Source organism: Apus apus, chromosome 4, assembly GCF_020740795.1.
Source record: "Apus apus isolate bApuApu2 chromosome 4, bApuApu2.pri.cur, whole genome shotgun sequence".
Lineage (NCBI taxonomy): Eukaryota > Metazoa > Chordata > Aves > Apodiformes > Apodidae > Apus > Apus apus.
This window is the reverse complement of record NC_067285.1, coordinates 88,021,625-88,043,234: the sequence shown is the minus strand read 5'-3', so window position 1 is coordinate 88,043,234 and position 21,610 is coordinate 88,021,625. Positions and strand designations below refer to the sequence as shown.

The window sequence follows — 21,610 nt, the reverse complement described above, 5'->3', positions numbered from 1 at the left end:
AATTCTTTACCATTCCTCTGTTTTAGAGGCAAACTTGCTAGAAGCTGCATACTAATTACTCAGGATAAGGCTTCAAGGTATGTTAGCCCGTGAAAATTATGTATTAAGCAAAAAAAGGTGGTCTGTGTTTGTTTTTGAATGTCTGCTTTCAATGAAAAAAATACAAAGTGTGCACTCCAGAAGAGTGTTATTTCCTAGTGGAGATTATTTGTCACTTCAAATGCTTATGGAATGATGTAATTTTTGTATGTTCTCATAACACATGCCACAAAAGTGGCCAGCTTATAGGGACAATATGTCGGGGTTTAATTCAGGATCGGCAATTAAACAAGTGACAGTAATTTTCTCTATCTACTCCCACTCCCACCCAGATAAGGAAGGGAGAGAGATTATAAATAGAGAGGCTTTCTGGATTAAAAAATAAACTAGACAGCTTTAATTAAGTACTAATGATAAGTATGTACAAATATATACAAATATGTGCAGGAATGTGCAAAACCTCTGTCACCTCCCCTCACCCTTAGCAACTCCCAGTACACTCCCCTGAGCCAGGGCAGTCCCAAAAAAGTCCCGAACTGCTTCCAGAGATAGCAGCAGAGCAGGCAGGAGCTGAGGGCAGAGATACAGGGGTCAGGAATGCATGGGCCTAGAGATCAAAGGAGGCAGATACAAAGTTCTCCCTGGTTGCTGGCCATGGATGGAAGAGTGAGAAACAGGGAAGTTATCCCAGTTATCCCTGAACTTAGTATATACTGAGAGTTACATATATGGGATGGAATAATGTTTTGCCAATTTACTGTCTGTCTAGTCTGCTCATCTAGTGATAGGACAAGGGGTAATGGATGCAAACTGGAGCATAGGAGGTTCAATGTGAATATCAGGAAAAATTTTTTTACTGTGAGAGTGACAGAGCACTGGAACAGGCTGCCCAGAGAAGTTGTGGAGTCTCCTTCACTGGAGACATTCGAGACGCACCTGGACACATTCCTGTGTGATGTACTCTAGGTGACCCTGCTCTGGCAGAGGGGTTGGACTAGATGATCTTTCGAGGTCCCTTCCAACCCCTAGGATTCTGTGATTCTGTGATCCATATGGGAGAGTTGTAGATATGATTCTTCTGTTCCTTTAGTGTCTGAAGCAGCAGATTCAACAAGTGGAGAAAAGTGTCCTTGGTCTCTCAGCAGTATCTATAGACATTCTGGTGTTAGCAGTCCACTAACTGGAAAACTTGCAGTAAATTTCAGCAAGTGTGGTGCTTTAAAAGAGAGTTCACTGGAGAAAAAATTAGTAGAAATAAAATTGTCTTTATCCTGTCTAGCACCAGGACACAGTATTAACAAATTAGTTCAGTAATTCTGAGTCTTCCTTTTCTTACAGTGTGTTAGGAAATGGTCTGAAGATTATTGAAGGAGTTGTCATCATTAATGGTGTTACCATGACTTGAGACCAAATGTTGATGATTCCTCCTGGTTTGTCCATAGAAAGGAAGTTTATTTTTTTAATCCTTAGGTGGATAGTTCTGTTAGGTGGTATTTCCTGTCTCCACTATTTGTGGAATATTCCTATAACCTCTTCAACTATGATATTGAGATATTTTGGACATAAATATTATTTCAAGAAAGTTTATTTCAGCAGTGCTTTGTGTGGAAAGAGAAGGTGATTTCTAAAGGTTCTTACTCATAAGCTTGAACACATCTGATACCAGGGAGCTTGTAATAGCCTTCCCCTTTGGTTCCAGGCTGTTAGGGATACAGCCTCAGCTTGGAAAGACTAGTGAAATAATGACACTGTCTTTTGTGGAAGAACTGTAGGAACAAGCTTGAGTTTTTAGTGAAGTTATTTGCAAATGCTGATCTCATGCATAGACTGATTATGGAAAACGAAGATTCCAGACATGTTGTTTAGCATCCCACCCTTTTATAGTAAAAGTTTGAATTCCATTAATTAATGTTCATAACATCTCCTTGAACCATGAATGCAGTGTTTTGGTGGGAGGGTGTTTGTATACTACATAATGTGTAATGAAAATAACTTGGTGTATTCATTTCTGGATCACAGTAAGATTTATCCTGTCTTAAATAATACTATTAGAAGTAAATAGTTCAGCATGTGCTCACCAGCACATAATGACTTGAAGACTTGGTTTGTATTTTCCTCTCAGTATCGCAGTCTTGACTTTATTGTAGTTACAATTCTTACAATATAGGGTATTCTCAAATTTCATTTAAAAATACAGTCACTTTTTTTCCTGAGGGTTGCTTTAGGCAGTCTTGTCATGGCTTGTAAATCGTAAAACATCTCTTCTTCCTCCCAATTGTTTCTACTATGGTATTCATGAAATTACTGCTTAAATCGTAATTGTGAATTAATAGGTTAGGCTGTATAAAAGTATTTTCATTGTGCTGCACTGATGAAAATTCTCAAAATGTTAAATTAATTAGAATTAATGGAAGCAGCAGGGGACATCTTCAATCAAAAGTTTGCATCTTTTCACCCCTCTGAAGGCAATTATTTACTCAGTTGATTCCAAACAAAATGAGGTAAAAGTTTTGAATAAATTCTGGTTGCATAGAAACGAAGCTACTGTTAGTAAATTTCTGAATGTTTTCACTTAGTAAACGCTGGCCTTATGAAATGAGCAGGCTGTAAATCTTCATGAGGTAACTTTTGACTTAACTTAATCCGCTGTACCTTTTTTTCCTCCTTACCCCCTGCCCCCCCGTGAACTATTACCAGATTCCACAATCAAGATAATGTTTTGTGTGGCCTAAACTCCCTGCTTTGACTGATCTCTGAATATTGTGGAGCCACACAGCCCAGAGTTGCTGCTGTGATAGGTGGAGCTCTTAACAAATTCTAGTACAGTTGAAGCATGCTCATTGAAGACTGCAGTAGAATGAAGAGAATTGCCATGACCTTGGTCCTTTTACTGGCAGTGACCGTGTACTCTTATGGTGACTTGCCTGGTCACCCCGTAATAGCTGGATGGAGTTTTCATGCTTTTGCTTTTCCACCAAATCAGCTACAAATGAAGGAAAATTATCTGGAAAAATACAGATGATCATGTATTTAAAGAAACATGAAAGGCCTAGACATCTAGTTTTTTTTCTCTGGTTTGTGTCTAACTATAGCACTTCCAATTCTAAAATACATTGTCTGATCTTTTCTGCAGGATATTACAATTCCCTAGCTCATAATAGTATTTCAAAAATAAGATGAAAAATGAATGTTGTGAGTCAGTTATTAGGTCGAGATGGAGATGCAAGCATTTCTGAGAAAATCACTTCTTTTAAATGTGGTTAACTAGTTATATCACGTTTATAAAATTTAGGCAGGTTAATTTTATTTTTTTCTGCTGCCCTGTCCCACGTTCTTTCCTTTCTCTAGTTGGTAAAATGGCTGTTAGAGATAATACAAAAGAAAAAGCTAAATTCTCCACAAGGGTATATTGGTTGTAATATAAAGAAGGATTTTTTAAGTCTGCTGTCACTGCCCTAACACTGGCAGCATCATGCTAAAACTAATAAAAATAATTCTTTTTCTGGTGGAGATTTTTCTGAGGCATTCTACCTGCATGTGTGTCTCATCTGAGAGACAAATATATACTCTTTGCCAATATGTGTTTTTTTCCCTTGCTGTTCTGATGAGCAGTGTGTCAGCATTCAGAAATGGATAAATGCAAATGCTCAGAGTTTGCTGTTGTCCAGTCATGATAGGTATAGCACATAACTTGGGAGAAAGTTCTGCATGTATCTTCCTATCTCTGATGATTGAGGAAACACCCTTTAGCAATCCTGTTCTAGTGTCACCATTCTCTTACAGTGGTACAAATTACGGTACCAAAAGTACCGAGTGTACTCGTTTGCCTTTCCTTTATGGAAGGTGTCTGTAAAATTGTTTCCCCCTTCTGGTTTTCTGTTTGTGTAAATTTTTTTTCCCCTTCTCCAGACTCTGGGCAGTATGTTCTTTCACTTCTGGTCTGTGACTGAAATTGCAGTTTCCTCTTGCAGACCATCAGCACATAAGCAAATTACTAAACTGTAACATGGTCCGCATAATTTTTGTGCATCTCTTTGAAGGTACTGGTGGTGGCCATCTTGGGGAAGCTGTGAGCTGTTGATACTTGCTGTTTCCAACTTGGATCTGTTCAGTAGCTGTTTGGTGCTTACAAAGTATTTGGATATCTGCCCTGTGCTGTCTGGCAGTTTGTCTTTGTAGGAAGAGATCCTGTCCTTAGGACAAAGATGAGGCATATAATCTTGCAGTATTTATAGAGCAGTTACAAAGATATGAGAAATATTCCAAGATACAAAATGGATTCCAGACATCTCTGACAGTTTCTGTTTTTCCCCTCTGCACATGTGGTTCTTGAAACAATCAGATCTGTATTAACGATCATTTAGAAGACACAGCCTTTGAAATCTCCTCTACCCTGTGCTGCCAGCTTGGGCTTGCTGTCTTAATTGAACCATGTTGTCCTAGGCTGTAGTCTCAGATACTTGTCTACCTGCTTGTATCTCCCTGCTCATCTTACTTCACTAAGCACTTCAAGAATTAGGAGTCACTTGCTAACAAAACTATCTGGTTTAGCTAGACTGAGGGGAGAAACTAATTTGTTTTTTGGGGTAAGCAGGGAGAGAACAGGCTTTTCATCTTTATACATGAGAGATCACTAATACTGGGTCTGCATTGTTACTTGTTTCTGTTGTTAATTTTTAAGTGGTCCTTGTCTTGCAGAATATGTGATCTGCTGTTAGTTCCTTTAGATTGAGAGAAGGGCATCTGAAATTAATCCAGCCATTTTTGTAGTAAGGTTTTATACTTCTGGCTGTGCATAGTCCGTTTTCATTACAAATGTGGTATGATGTCACTTGAGCTTTCAGTAAATGCCTGGCTAATTAGCTAGTAGCAGGGGCTGGGATAGCTCAAGTTTGTATCCTTTCTGAGTGTTTTTTGTTTTTTGTTTTTTTTTTCCTGAATTTCTGCAGTAATTTCTCTTACCAGCAGAGGCTGGAAGATCTGTAATCAGTTCTGGTTTCTCAAAAATCAAACTCCAGTGTTGAGATACTGAGCTTTTTGAACAATGACAAGTTTGACACCAGAGAGTTTTGCTTGTAGTTACTTGGCCCTGTTTTGGGTACACAGATTTACTAATGAATGAATGTTGCTGATTCCTGCAGTTCCTAAACAATGACCTTAGCCTTAAGCACAGCAAATTACTTTCAGTCCCATATCAGTCATATGAAAAGTTGTTATGTGTAGATGCAATTAATGTATAAAAAGGGCATCATTCCTTTTACATGTACTGCTGTCTTTGGTGTCTTGGTTCAGAGTGCAGCGTTTAGCTTTGCCACTTGAAGATGCAAGAATCCTTTTTCTGAAATACTCGCATGACCTCGAGCTCTGTAAATGAATTTGTTTCTTGAGGGTTCCTGCCCAAATCCTCTCTTCACATACTGTGACAGCTAATGTGTTGGTGAGTTATGAGAACAAGCAGGGTGAGGCACTTGGTTATTATCCCTTTGTAAGAAAAAAAATTGAATCTTGTGATAAATGTCTGTCTTTAGGATCCACATGAACTTGGTGTGTCCTAGGTCCCAGCAGTGCTCTGACAAACTTCTTTATTAAGTAGAATAGAATAAAAATGTTGACTGTCTCCTGCTACAGTTGATTTTTCAACTTGGTATTCCAGTTTGTGTTTGTCATGTTTATTTGCCATAAAGGAGGGGATACTAAATAAGCAGCCAAAGTGGCAGAATGCCTCTTTTCTTTGTCTCAAGACATTTTTTTAATTCTTCTGAATTCAGAATAGCCTAAAAATACGGATAGGTCTTTCATGATCACAGTTCATTCTGCAACTATGTGAATGTTATCAGGTTTTTAAAAAATAGTTTCACCTCTGAATTACACCTTCTGGCTCAGTTGTTTGCTTAGTGGGCAGTGTTGTCAGCCTGTTCATCTTCAACTGCAGTAAAGCTTATAAAAAGTAGGTAATTAAAATAGAAAAAAACTGTTTTCACAATGAAAGTGAAAAATATACTTTATAAATTGTGGGTATATGAATATATGCAGTTCTGAAAGTTCATGAAATATATGCAGTTTCTTCACTGTTCCAGTTCGTTGCAGAGGAGTGTGTTTCAGTATAGTGTTACTTTTTTGTTCATCCTGAAATTTCTTGAGCCTCATTTTGTCTTCCAATTAGCAATTTATCATTTTGTTTTGACTAATATTACTTTTGTGATGGTTAGTTGCTTTAAAGAAACTATGGCAATAAACATGAAGTAGTTCTTTGAATTTCTCTGCGAATGAGTGATCTGTGTGCCCTTAACTTGTAGCTACAGTTCCTTATAGCTGATAGCTGAGCTAGGTGGAGGTTAGTGGGATCTCTAAGCTTGTAACTGTAGGCATCTTTTACGTGTCTTTCTAGAAGGACAAAATGGTGATGAAATAAACTCTAAATTAGTTTCATCAAGTTGTTTCAGAATTTTCCTTGAACCAGTTAGTCCCTTTGTTGTCCTCCCCCAGCAGAGTTTGACAGTGTAAGAGGAAGGTCTGCATGCTCAGAACACATACAAGTTCATTCTTGGCTACCTTCTCTAGTATAAGCCATTTGTTGCTCAACTCTTTTCCCTCTTTATGAGCCCAAGCTACTGCAGAGTGCTGGGAATGGATCAGAGAATGCATATGCAGCAGGGAACAACTGCTTGGACTGCTGAGTCTGTTTCCCCTAACAGACAGAAATTATATTCTCCGTCTCAGGGAAGTCTAAAGAGGTTGGAGTAACTCATCAACTTCTAAAGCATGGAAGGAATAGCAGATGTTTCAGATACTAAATTCAGGAGACTGGTACTTCAGTGTTGTTTCCTGAATGTAGTTAAAATTCCTTATGCTTCTTGTTGAAGGAGAGCATTACCTTGCTGGTGATCTCTGGAGGGAAGGGAGGCTCTGTATCTGGCTTTTCAGATAAGTGTTTACCCTGTGATGCATGAGGTTCCTTGAGTTATTGTCAGTGAGGACCTGTAACGTGTTCTTTTGTGTTACTTTAGAATGATGTCAGTGCGGGTCATGTCTGTTTTGGCCTTTATGCCTTTTTTAGGATTTTTTGAGGAGGCAAAAAGAGAATGTGCAGTTCTTAGTTGATGGTTCAAAGTGCATGAAGTATCTGTGTGCCTACAATCAGGACCTGTATGGACTGTAATGTGGAATTACTCTGGGTTTAGACCCATGGCCAAATTGTAGACCATCAGTCGATTGTGGTAACTAACATTGTGCACAAACCTTACTTGAACTAACACAAAGCAGTTTGGGGTTGAATTTGAACTAGTCTGTATTTGTTGTAAGGAAAGTTCATGTATATGGATAAAGATTATGAATCAGTTGAGGTGTGACAGATTGAGCAAACACAGTATTCAGTGTTAAGCAGTGTCACAAAACACTGGATGTGAAGACAGAAAGGAAAAATGTTGCTGCTTACAGTGGCTGTTTACTATAAGATTGCTTTTTAAAAAATCGTTCATTAATTACTTTTTTCTTTCTTTTTTTTGAAGTATGTATAGAAAATATGATTCGACTAGAATAAAAGCAGATGAAGAAGTCTTTTCAAGTAAGAGATGCTTAGAATGGTTCTACGAATATGCAGGTATGGGTGAAATGCAAATTGCTTCTTAATAACAATTTAATCTACGTTGTAATATAAAAAGTACATTGACTGAGCTTTTCTAAGACCAAAGATAGAGGCTTTTTTTTTGGTAAAAGTCATAAAGAAGCTTTTCTTAGTGTGAGCTGAAGAGTTGAAGGGGCAATTTTGTCTTTGTTCTATAAAAAGAATACAGAAGGTGTGTAACTTACAATATTGTGGAACATGCATACTTTACTTTTAAAATCTACGGTTAAAGCTGTAGTCCAAAATGTTATAATCTCGATGGTTTCAGAAGTTGTCATCTGCCATGTTAGTGCTGAATAGTATGGAATTATGCTTCAGGAAAAGTGTGTCTTTTTAAAAAAGAAACACAAAAGTTGTTGGAAGTGTTAAGTTAGTTTTGTTCCTGTTGAATCAGGTGCTTATGTTTTCAAGCAGGGAAATGAATAAATTCAAATATCCCATACTAGTCTTGTCTTTATATATAGTTTTCCATCACCAAGTTACAGGGAAGGTAGACTGAATTACTGTGTATGAGAGCTTTCTTCAGGCTTCTAAGATGATTAATTATGTTCTGCAGTCACAAAAGATCATCGTTTAATAGTGAAGTTGGTTATTGTATTGATTTTTTTTACACATGGTTTTCTGAAGAGGAGAAAAATGATCTCATGACTGTGAAGACCAAAAGGAAATGAAATAGGTGATTGACAAAATCAGGTCATCTTGCAGTTTTCTGATTCTGTCTTGGATGATGTTGCTCACAACTTGTGTTTTGTCTACTTCTTATGCATAATGAAGAGTCACTTAATTTGATATAATAAAATATTTTTTCTTCCAATAAAATTATGTAAACTAAATTAATTACTTCATGAGCTCACTTCTCTGTGGCAGTCTGTGAGAGGAGATTCAAACAAATTCAAGCCAATATTACCCTGTTAGATTCTCAGCCTTTATTACCAGCTTCATTTATTTTTTTTACCTTAGCAACAGGGATAACTCCTTTTAGGCAAGACTTTCATAGGAAGAAGGGATGAAAGGAAGGCTGTATATGAAAGAAATTTTGGGTTACCATCAAGTGCACCAAGATAAAACAGAAAAATTGAGGCTATGATTCTGTTTACAGTATTGAGTAACATTCTAAAAAATTAATTTTCAAAGAATAATCTCCTTTGTGTTCTTGCTTCGTAAGTCTTCTCCTTTATAGATGCAGACATTTGACACTGCCTCTGTAGTTTTGTCAGTAGAGCATTGTAGAAGTTATAAATACCTTAATTTAACAGCATGCTTTAATAGTATTGCATTTAATAGCATCTATAGTTTAAATCTTTTTTTCATTTTAAGTTAGCAAAGAAATAGCAGTAATTCATGTCTTCCCCCTGCAGTTACTAAAATTCAGATAATGTGCAGCCATGGTATGTGAACAAATGAGTACAAGTTTTTTTATTTTGGGCTCTTTTTTTGTAGATAACATCATATAAAGATAGTATATGAGACAAAAAGGAATGAGATTCTGGGATTGTAATGTCTTGTATCCTGTATAGCTATGTATCACATTTTTGTATGATACGATCTTATGATAACAGTAGAGATTCATGCCAAAAATGAGCTTCACTGACCATCATCCACTCATTTAATTGTGGCAATATTTTGCTAGTCTTACGTGTGTTCTTAAAGGTATTATTAATTTACTCTTCCAATATTATCTCAGTAGATGGATAGGATAAAGGATATTGTCAGGAATGGAAAGTTGTTTTACACTTTTTCTGTCTCTGTTTCCAAAAGTGAGCTAATGATTTATGTGTGTACAAGTCTAGTAGTTAAGTGTGGAAATACTTACTGCATGTCAAAAAGAAACAAAAAAAAGTATGGAAGTTCATGTACTGCGTGATTGCATTTCTCTTGTGCTGTGAAGGTCAGGCTGCTTTAATTTTCTGAGTTACGTAGAATGCATTTTGTCTGCAGGCACTGATGACGTTGTAGGGCCAGAAGGTATGGAAAAATTTTGTGAAGACATTGGAGTCGAACCAGAAAATGTAAGTTCAAAGTCCATTCATAAGATGCCTAACCTGTTAAAATGCACACATGCCAATCTTATATCTCTTTTTTTTTTTTTCCCATCAAGATTTAAAAAATTCTTTGGATTAAAATAAAATAATTAAATAAATATAAACCAGGGAGTTCTATAAACACATTTGGAAACAGCTTGCCTTTATTTGAAACACTTACCTGACAATCTGTAAAAACTCAATTTGTCTTTGCTGCCACCCCTTCTCTTTCACTTTCTTTCCTCCCTTTCCCCAAAAGTATTTGAAATATTTGAAATGCTGTGAGCAGTATTAGCACTCCCATGATGCCATTTCAAAACAGAAATAAAGAGTTTATATAATTACATCTGTATTTTATGTGTATGTATATATAGACATTTATATATAGACTATATTATATATAAATATATAGAGAGACAATTTAAAAAGGAATAGTTGTGAGTTTTACAGGCTTTTTCCTAGTGCCTAATTTTTGCTTTGAAAATTTATGCAAGTCCCATATTTTGCAGGTTTCATAAAGCATCATCTCTGACTAAGTAAAATGAGAGTTGTTGTTTTGAAAGATTTACTGGGAATGCAAGATGTAATTTGCTAATTTTTGAGCTTATTAGTATAATAAACCATTGAGATTTATACAGACATATGCTTATACAAGTGTAGGTATTCTGTTTTCATATTAAAAACTGTGTAGAGCTGCACTATCATTAGCTAGTTAATGGCTGAATTGCAATTTGAAATTACTTGATTATTTTTTTGTTCTAGTCTGCAGGGTCAATTATCCTGCAAGTTTTTCCATACATATATCGAAAGTGGTTTATTAAGTTCCTAAATAAGATAATCCTATGGTATCAGTTTATCAAAGTTATTTACTGTGGTAGTCATCCATGTGAGATGTGAAAAAGACTCTTTACTTTTGGACAAAACTGAAGTATTTATGTTTCAGCCTCTGTTTTTATAAATGTTAATGTTAGTTCATCTAGCTTTACATAACATTGACCTAAATTCTTTTCCGTGTTCAGACCTGCAAAATTAGGTAGGCTGATGGTACCATGGGATAGCTGGATTCAGGTGGAACCATTACTAGTTTTAGAATATCTGGATTTCAGAGAGCTTATGGATTGCAACTGATGTTTGTATAGAGTAGAGTTTAACAAATGTCAAATGGAACTTGCCATCAAATTGGTACTTCAGTTTTGTTGTTTTGGGAAACCTTTTATGTAGCTTTTACACCAACTCACCTTCCACATTACAGCGCTCACTAGATGACTCTGCATGCTCCCTTGAAGTAAGGTGGCTGCTGATAGCTTGGGTGGATGTTCACCCCTTATCTTTGCACTGTTGTCTTCTCTTTGGATTATGTACACTTTTGTCATTTTCATGTTTCTTAACTTTTAAAATAGTGCAGCAAACATCTGGACGTCCTCTTTATATGAGTAAAGCATTTGTAGCCTACAAAACTACTGCTAAATTGTAGTTATTTGAAAAATGTGTGGATTTTTGTTAATTCTTTTGGGTCTTTTTTTCCCTCCCTCTTTAAAACAGGTAGTTATGCTTGTGCTAGCATGGAAGTTGGATGCACAAAACATGGGCTACTTTACATTACAAGAATGGTTAAAAGGAATGACATCACTACAGTAAGTGCTCTGAAAAACCTCTTAAGTTTCATATAGTAAACCCAGTTTTTTAGAAAAAACAGACTTTGATGTTTTGACTCGTGACACCTACAGCAGAGAGATCTGCTTTGGAGCAGAAGTAATACATTTTTGGTCCTATTTATGGTGATATGGGCACTTAGAGACAACTTGAAACCTGTCATGCTTTGGATTACAGTTGGATTACAATGTCAGCAGATGTAAGAACACAGAAATGTCATGAGGTTCAATATTGTTTCTTTTCCCAAGGACATCTATCTTTGTCACTGGATTGAACGTATCTATCAGATACTGGTGTGTTGTCAAAGCACATGTAGTTTAAAATGCTTAATAATACAGACTGTTTCTGTGACTTTGTACTGTCATGTTCTCTCTGAGAGTTGCTTTGTCCAATTGAGAGCTTGTCTTCATGGCATAATTAACATAAATGTAGTTGAATAATCGTGTTTCGTAGAGAGTTGGAGGAAGAGCTGTGTTTTGACTTGTCTTCCAGAACAGAATCACTAAAATTGTGTAGGATGTTCTATTGTCTCAGCAAAACTATAGAAGTATTGTAGAGCTGCTGTGGTTTGCTGGTTATTTGCCACATGCAGACAAATTCTTAGTTTCATCTGTTAGAAGATGTGTTTTCTACAAAGCCAAACAGGTTTTTATCAGAGTACCAGCGTAAGATTTCACTATTTTTTAAAATCCTTTTCACGCTATGGGTTTAATCAAGGCATTTTTATGGAAACTCTTAAATATGCCTTTGTACAGAGTGATGTACAGATGGATGGAGATACATGTTAGCGATTCTTTCCTTACACAGGTATCTGATGTCCTAGGACGCAGACTCTAAATTCACTTTGTGCTTTTCTTGTAGATGTGATACAACAGAAAAATTGAGAAATTCTCTGGATTACTTGAGATCTTTATTAAATGAGCCTGCCAATTTCAAACTTATTTATAGATACGCATTTGACTTTGCACGGGTAAGTACTGTTGAAGACCAGCATCTGAAATAAAAACTTGATTGTCACGAGTAATAGTTGAAAGACTGCGTAATTCTAAGTGTGTTTCTCTTAATATACCACTCAAGGTTGCTTCTAACAAATGGAATTGTGTTGTAAAAAGGTGTATGCAAAATGCTAGAACTAGGAAGGAAAAGTATGTAGGATGTTTGTTGTTCAGTGGTTTAGTTTTTTTTACATGTTTTGTTAACTCTACTTCAAGCATTTATAACTTCAGGGAAATTTAGACCTGGTTCTGTTGCATATTGGAGCTTTGCTGCTTCCACTGGCTTTATAATTACCCTGGTTTTTCTTCTTACTATTTGAATTTTGTAAGCATAAACGTATTTGTAAGAGGAAGGCAAACCAGGCATTTCTGCAGGTGGTAAAAATAACTGATACAATCAAAAGCTGGTTATGATATAAACTTCCCTGGTATTGGGACCAGCATTGTTTAACATCTTTGACCAGAACGTAAAACAGCTTCTGCTGCTCTCGGAGTTGCTGGTCTCCCCACTTTCCTTCCAAAACAAATCTACATTAAATTATGTGTACACAGTTTTAGAATTGAGGTGTATTTTTTATGAAATATCAGTAAGAGGATAACCTTGTGGTTAAGGCATTCAGTTGTCTGAGAACTGGCATCTCTACCACATCCTTCCTACATTATAGAAGACAGTTCATTTAGTTTTTGATTTTTGTTGTTTTTTGTTTTGTTTTAAATAAAGATGTGTAGTTGTGTGTACTACAGAATGCATTTGTACAGATGAGGCATAGGGCTCAATTCCATTTTTCTTGGGTAGCAAGGCATAAAAGGGTGAAGTTTTATGTTCCATCTCTCACCAAAAATTGTTTGATTTTAAGACAACAAATGTAAATGGATAAACTACTTAAAATAACAAAATGAATTTTACACATGCACATGTTACTTTTGAGATTTGCAGAAGTTGTCTTCTCAAATGTACTACTTTCCCACTGATAAGATGTAATGAAATCTACTGGGTACAGATGATACTTTTTTTTCTTAGCAGAACCAAAAAAAATCACCCCTTAAGCCTTGATATGCTACTGGTACACTGAAGTAAAACTAGGACAGTTCGGAGAGGGGTCTCCATGTCCTGGTATATTGTGTTCCCTCTGCTCATTTCATAATTTGATCTGAATTTCATGTAATTGGTAGAAAAGAGAACGAAGAACCTTCTTGGGTCACTCTTTGCATAGTCAATGTTACTTGACAGCTGCTGTGTACTGAGGGTTCACATAGTTGTAGTCGTACCACAGGAAATATCTCCAACAGCAGTAACAGTTTTTTGGGAAAGTCTGGATATCAGCATCTCTAAATAGTAAGCCACTAGCTAAGAGGAAGGAACATGTACTAGAAGCTGTGTTTTGTTAAAAAACACTGATACTGCTATTTGTATTTGTTTGTTGTATGTATGGGTGAGCAGTGAACAGTACAGGCAGTGGGTGAAGTGAAAAATCCTGAAATCGTGCTCTTTTGTCTTTCTTGACCTTTTCCTTTTTTTTCAGGAAAAGGACCAGCGCAGCCTAGATATCAATACTGCCAAGTGTATGTTGGGCCTTCTTTTAGGAAAAACATGGTCCCTTTTTCCAGTATTTCACCAGTTTTTAGAGGTATGACATTTGAAACAGAATTACATTTATTTGATCTGTCTTCTCTGTTAATTTAACTGTAAGTAGAATGAACAGCTAAGAATTTTTGTTCTGGTTTAGAATATACTAACTCTCAAAGCACCATTTGTAACGGGTTATCTTTCTTTTTCCCGAATTCCTGTGCTGTTAAGATTTATTTAATGTAAGATAAAGTATGGAATGTCTTTGATTTGCTTTTGGACTTGCATTTTATTGCTGTATGTTTGTCCACTAAAAGATGTCTTAATGAGGAACATGAATTATCCAAAGCTAGTTTGAGTGTTTAGTGGTTTCTTTAATCCTGTTTAGTTTTAGATGGCATGCAGATTAAAATATTAATTCATCACAAGGTTTAAATCTTCTGTTAAAAAAAATTAAATCTGAATTTGAGGGGGTTGAAAATCTATTTTAGTAACTTCTTTTTCTTGCCTTATGCAGCAATCAAAGTACAAAGTTATCAATAAGGACCAGTGGTGTAATGTTCTTGAATTCAGCAGAACAATTAACCTTGACCTCAGTAACTATGACGAAGACGGAGCCTGTAAGTAACTCCAAATGTTGTGTTCTAAAATAATTTACTTTTCTGAGCTTAATCATTCAGTGTCTGTTTGCAACATTTTGTAAAATACAGTTATTTGATCTCTCTACAGGGCCAGTGTTGTTGGATGAGTTTGTGGAATGGTATAAAGGAAAACAGATGACATAGGAGTTTAACTATGCACAGCCACTCAAGAGTCACTGTTACCACAGTTATGTCAACCATTAGCCATAAACTGCTATTTGTATCAAAGTGCATGCTGCTTTTCTTGCACTGCATCCCTTTTGCTGGTAACTTTTGATGTTTGCTCTTTAACAAGCCAGCTATGCTTGCTGTGTAGCATTGTTCTCTTTGAAGGCTGCTTTGCATTCTGTATTTACACTACGAATTGGTGAATTTGCCAGCATCTTCACTGTGATTTATGTGTATATTGCTGTCTAAATTTTGTATATGTGTATAAAAAAAAAAGCTTCACTTAGGGATTATTTCTGTAGAAATGTATTGTAAAAATAATCTTGTGGCATAATTCTAGTAATCACTTGCATATTTGAAACTTCAGTTACTTTGTTTTTCGTTCGGTCTCAAATGTAGCATTTCAGAAAACAAAATGAACAGACTGCTTGGACATAGTTATGTGAAGAACTATTGTCAATTTTAATGTTACTATTTGAGATGCCAGTTTCTGAGGGAAGAAGACATGCTGTGACTTTCTTCACCAGAATTCACCAAACCTGAGCTATTGCTTAACAGGAACGAAACGTTGGTGTCTTAAAAAATAATATATACATATAAATACTAAAACACTGTAATAATTATACATGCCACAGATGACTTCCATTTGAAGAAAAAAGTACTGACTTTTTAATGTTAAAACTGCAATAGTCATTACAGGTACAAATGAACAAATTAAAGTACCTTTTAAAAATGGTTTTTAGAGTTCTGTAAATTGCCTTTGGCATATTTCTTTTAATTTTTGGTGTAGAGTGTTTGGTATATGTGCGATCTAGTGAAATAGAATCTTCTAGCTAAAATGAGTCATTTGGGGAATAAAGTCTGCTTACCCCTAGCCCATAGATAATATACTTTTTTTTCATTTTTATTTATAATGTTAATCTTGGCCAGGTTTTCTAACTTTATGTTTCTAAGTGATTAAAAATATTGTATTGAATAGTCAAAACATTACTTTTTCTTTCATGCTGGGGATTGGAATTTCCTAGCAGAATGCCTGTTGCAGGCAATGGGCATGTTGAACACCAGCATTAAATGACAGTACATTTTAGTAGGGACTACTGGTTATTTCACTCATTTCTTTATATGTGTAGGACAGTTCTAGTGATTATTTTGGGGAAAATGAGTGAATTAAATGATGTTTTATTTCTATAATTTTATCATCTTGTCTTTGCCTTACCTTTCTTTATTACATAATGTTAGTGTTGATTTTTATAAATAGGTCCTTGGTGTATCCGGTGCTAGTAAACTTTGATCCCTAAGGATTTATTAAAATGTTCCATATTGATTCATGGAGCATTTGACAAAAAAGGACCAGTGGATGATTGGAACAAAGAGTAATACTACTTTTCTGTAGGAATATTTTACAAGGTATTGGTGGTTTTTCTGTTTCTCTGGAGAGTGGGGTGGAATGTTTCAGGTCGAATGTTAAATTTTCAGCTGTATTCTGCCATCACTGAATTCAGGAACAGCTGTGATTATTTTGACTGCTTTCAGGATTAAACCGAGCTTAACAAAGCTCATTTGTTTGCTGCCCTGGACCTGGAGGTTGTAATTGTGGTGCAGGTGGTCAGTTGTGTTGACGTTTGTGGTTGTTTTTATTTTTTCAAATTCAGCTGCCAAAGACAAGAATTGTTTGTGTGTATCTGTGTATATTTGTATATACATAAATATATTATATGTATGCATATACAAAGCCTAGAATTCATGATGCTAAGAGGAAAATGCTGCCTTTCCCCTGAAATAGTCATGTTTGGATTACCATGACACTAATTAGTGCTCTTTATAGTTAATAATGGTAAAAAGTACATAGTCATTGCTTCTCATGTACTAATACACACAACCTGAATTCCATGTTTGATGCCAGTTTGCACAAGAAATTAATTCAGTGGAGTGTGGTATTTAATGTTTACAGTAAGCCTCTTACTAAAACACACATTTTTATTAAGACTTCTGATGTAAATGTGTATATTATCATAGTATAATGGTAGGGAACTATCAATGGAGCTGCTGGTTTAGTTCTTAAAAGAATGAACTTAGAAGCAATATAACTTTTAACATTAGGCTAAATTGTGGTTGATAAGATTTTTATGTGAAATACTGTAATTGTTTTTAAATGTTAAGCTAGTTACTGACTCTAGTTTAGCACAAATTGGCATGAGTTCTGCAAGAAATACAAAGTTTGCATAAAAGGTTTTGTATGTCACAACTAATTTGGCTTCCATTATTGGAAGTAAGAGCCAAAGACACTTTTTAATCTATTACTGTTAGAGGTGTAACTTTCACGTAACAGGGTCAACAGAAATCTGTACAGCTGAACTGGGTGCTCTTTTTCCAATGTTTAGCAGAATACAAAGTTTAATGAAAGCCAAGAAAACAGAGGAAAAGAAACCTCAGGAAGTACTCACTCTGTATAAGTAAACAAACTATTTTTTTTTTTTTCTTTGAGTGAAAGAAATTGGGAGTGATGGAAAGGAAGAATGTGTTTGGAAATGAATCAGACTGCAGTTTTTTTTCTTCCACTTGACAGGAGCATTTATCTGTAGTCTTCAACTAGTTTATAAACATCTATCTTCAAAAAATAAAGCACAAATTGAATTGCAGCTAGTCGACAACTTTACTGACATTTATAGAGAGCAAATGGACTAAAATGGACCCGTATGGTTTGATGAGCTTCCCTGTGCTATCCATCCTTCTGGTTCTGCTGTACATGCTGATAAGCAGAGGACTCTTAACGTTGCCAGCTCTTGTATTTTGGAGAAATTCTCATTTTTAATTAATTGTGGAAACTTAGCTAAGCTACTCACTTTACCTTTTAAGTTTTATGTTTGCTTTTTTGTTTGTTGTGCCATGATATAGTAGATGTAGTTTTGTTGGATTTTTTTTTTTCCTTTTGAGAAAAGTACTGTATAGGATATGCTGAATTCTTGCATAAGGCACTGAGAGGTCATTCTGGCAGAAGTGTCACAGGCTTTTGGTGATCTTTCTGGTATACTGTGTATATCCTTACAGTAGAAATTTGATGATCTTTCTGCAGTTCATGCTTGGTATTTAGGAGATGTAAAGTGGAAAACCAGTTAGTGAAAAGAAAATAGCTTCCAGAGATGATAGAAATGGGCAGCCGATAGGTGACAGACATTTGGAGCTCTTTGCACTTGGTGATCTTCAAGGTCTTTTCCAACCTAAGTGGTTCTGTGATTATATGAATATTAGTAACTGAAACATTCCTCAAATTACATTTTATTCTATGGCAAAATAATATTATTTAAAATATTAATATAATTGTGTTACTGTTATTTTTTCACTTAATCTTTTTCAAGAGAAGTTGAAGAGGATAGAATTTATTGGAATATATACTTTATATACTTGAATTGTTCATTTAAACCTCTTTAAGGTTGTCTTTAAGCTACAATAAATATTTGGGTTACTTTTGTGTAGGCTTTTCTGACATTTGTATAGGACTGGAGGCTTCTCCCATTTTACCACAACAATGTGTGTTTTATTTCATCAACAGTCTGCTCACACAATCAAAATTGCTACATGGTTAATGTTCCCAAGTTACTTTTTTGAAGGGCAAGAAGTGGGCTACAGTTTTAAGGTTTTCCTAGATTTCTGTTGACCCTTGGTTGCAAGTCTAACAAATTGTTTAATACTCTGGAATTCAAATAGCTTTAACAGTTAGCTTGTGCCCCAGTTTAATCCTAACTGCTGAAATACCTCTTTCTAGGCCTTATATTTTGTCCTTTCTTATTGCTGTGAAAGTGTATAGCACTCATCCACCAACTGAATAGTTTGTTGTCTGTAACTGAGACCAAAACTAAGCTTGATATTTTTAATTTTTTCAAATTATTTCTCCTGTGTGCGTGTGTGTGTACACGTGCTGTCACAAAATGTTACCTGCTGGCACTGCTGTTGCAGGAACCACAGTTAACCCGTAACTGTGAATACTTCATGTCTTAGTTATTTGGATATTACATAAATAAGGTGTGCTAAACTCCTGTGACTCATGACCTGGTGAAAATACTGTTATGCCACCTAACATGAATTCATCTGGTTAATTTTTAGGTCTTTTCCTGGTGTTGATGTAAAATGGCATCCGACAAATAAACAGTATTTGTGTTGGTTTCAGCAACTGACTTAAGATTTTTCTGTGGTTCTTATTTCAGAAATTCTATAGATGTCATCTGAAAATGCAGCAGATCAGTTGGTAACCTTTATCATTTAGTAGCAGTGAACTTGTATGTCAAATCTTGTAATCTTTATTTCTAATAGGAAAATCAGTATTTAAAACTTGGTTGGAAAAAAGTATGTTTCAAATGGGGTGTGTGGGTGAAAAACAGTATTGTAATACAAAAGGTTTTGACAGAGAGTCAATTGAAGCAGGAATATCTCTTAAGACAAAATTTTACAAGAAGCATCATCATTACCTGCTCATCTCAACACGGGCTTTTTGGCCCATGAGGTCCTCATAGAAAAGCTGTTACGGATGGACTGGATGAGTAGACAGTGAGCTAGACTGAAAACTGGCTGAATGGCAGGGCCCAGAAGGGTGCTTGGTCAGCAGTGCAAAGTCTAGTTGGAGGCCAGGGGCTAGCGATGTACGCCAGGGTTAATGCTGGGTCTGGTCCTGTTCAGCATCTTCATTAATGACCTGGATGATGGGGCAGAAAGTAGCCTCAGCAAGTTTGCTGATAATGCCAAACTTGGAGGACTGGCTCTCATGCCAGGGGGTCTTTCTGCCATCCAGAGGGACCTCAACAGGCTGGAGAAATTGGCTGACAGGAATCTCATGAGCTTCAACCAGGACAAGTGCAGAATCCTGTACCTGGGGAGGAATAACCCCATGCACCAGTATATGATGGGGTACACACAGCTGGAAAGCATCGTGGCAGAAAATAGACTGGGGTTTCTCATGAGCACTGTATTGAAGATGAGCCAGCAATATGCCCTTGTCACAAAGAAAGCTAGTGGTGTCCTGGGCTGTTAGATGAAGTGTTGCCAGTAGGTCAAGGAAGGTGATCCTTCCCCTTCTGTCAACACTGGTGAGCCCAAACCTGCATTACTGTGTCCTCTTCCGGGCTCCCCAGTAGCAGAAACACCCCGACATATTTGAGAGAGTCCAGCAAACGGCCACAAAGATGATGAAGGGTCTGGAGTTTCCCTCCTGTGAGAAACTGAAATACTTTCTATGTACAGCAAGCAACTTGATAGTGATCAAAGTATCATATGTTTGTGTTGGAAAACGATAGCTTCATTTCCTTCTGATTACTGTATGTGAACTTTGCGATTTATTCTTTAGACTTAAGTGTTTTTCCTTATACTGATACACTGTACGGGGGTTACTGTGTCCTGTCAATCCTGGAGCTTGGCACACTGTCACCCTGCAAGAAGGGTGTGCCCAGGCTATTGCCAACATCCTCTTGGCTGCCTCCTTGTGCTCCATTACGAATTCGTACAGTGTATGCTCAGCCATCTTTTTCATTGAGCCTATTCTGTGACTTGGTCTGTTTTCCCACTTTCAGCTATGACAGTAACAAAAGTCTTACCTGAACATGAGTTTTGCTGCCTGAAGTTACTGATGAATCTAAAGAAGTTTCAGCATCCTTAGAGCAGCTGCAGTAATGTGGCTCTGCAACTCTTAGCTTCTGTGTGGTGGGAAAAAAAAAAAAGTGTTGTCTGTGTAATGCAGTTATATCCTTATACCTGCAGCTGGTTTTGTACTAGTATAGGTATTCTAGAAAATTTTAAAAGACCAAACCAGCTAAACTTTTAAAGTGTTGGTGTGAACAAGATGTGTCGATTAGTATTAGCTAAAATGTAAAGAGTGGATAAAATCTTGGAGTCAGTGAGTGGGTGACTGTGTAGACTGTGGGCGACTTTAGATTGTATAGTGAGGGGCATGGAGAAATAGAATGGACGGAGAGGAGCAGAATATGCAGAGTACTGTTTGGAAGCCACAGGAAATAGAAAAGGTTTGTATTAACTGTATGAGCAATTGCTAATTAAGTGAGGAACTAATATGAAAGAGAAGCAGCTGATTGTTTGGGTTCGTATGAACAAGTGATAATAGAGTGTTTGGGAGTGATCAGTAGCAAAGGAAAGGTGCAAGATTAGGCAGAAATCTTAAGGTAACTTGGAGACAACATCAAAATTACTCTTAACAGTACAATGAAATACTTCATCACATGTTAAAAATCCCTTGAGGAAGGAGCAAATTTATTTTCTCTAATGAAAACAGTAGATAATATTTTTCTGTAACTTTACAGCATAAAGGGAGCCTTAGAAAACTCGCAGCTTCTCACAAGCAGTGGAGTGTCTGCACCACCACTGCAGCATTCCTACAGTCAGAAAAAATAGGATAAAATTTTCCAATGTATATTGGAACTGCTGAACTGTAGTAGAAGCAAATGACGAAACATTGCTCTGTATGAGACACCAGTAGAGCCACTCAAATACACTTTTTTCCCCGTGATCCACGACATGGGCTTGCTTGTGTAGTTAAGATTTCTTGTTAGCAGCTGGTACAGCCAAATGTGACACACCTAGGAGAGTTCTGTCAACACAGTGTTTGAAGATTCATACATACCATAAAGAGCAAGGCTGCAATTTTTGTGTTCCATTTTTAAGGTTGTTTAAGCCACAGGTAACCTCTGTGTATAATGAGCTTTACGGGAAGCTGGTTATGAGTGCTAAGAAAAGTAGTGGTGAGGGAGTACTGTTCTGTTTTCTGCTCCTAGTGGCTATGTAGCTGTTTCTGTGAGGAATTGCACTCAAATTACCCAGTTCTTTACTTCTAGACAGCTGCTAAAAATGCAGGTTTTTGTGTCACAGACTGCTCTCTGAGAACAGCAGCCTTAAATTCAATG

General features: G+C 36.4%; 1 protein-coding gene across 6 annotated transcripts in view; it reads left to right on the top strand.

The window, feature by feature from the left end:
- The window catches only part of DCUN1D4 (defective in cullin neddylation 1 domain containing 4), a 38,877-nt gene extending 19,997 nt beyond the window's left edge, over positions 1-18,880 (top strand). For all 6 annotated transcript variants that reach the window (XM_051617093.1, XM_051617097.1, XM_051617096.1 and 3 more), the window contains 7 exons: positions 7,548-7,639; positions 9,602-9,672; positions 11,227-11,318; positions 12,199-12,307; positions 13,856-13,960; positions 14,417-14,519; positions 14,629-18,880. In XM_051617093.1, the coding sequence (XP_051473053.1) occupies positions 7,548-7,639; positions 9,602-9,672; positions 11,227-11,318; positions 12,199-12,307; positions 13,856-13,960; positions 14,417-14,519; positions 14,629-14,684 (628 nt within the window). In that variant the 3' untranslated portion in view covers positions 14,685-18,880. The remainder of the gene's footprint in view (positions 1-7,547; positions 7,640-9,601; positions 9,673-11,226; positions 11,319-12,198; positions 12,308-13,855; positions 13,961-14,416; positions 14,520-14,628) is intronic.
- The last annotated feature ends 2,730 nt before the right edge of the window (positions 18,881-21,610 follow it).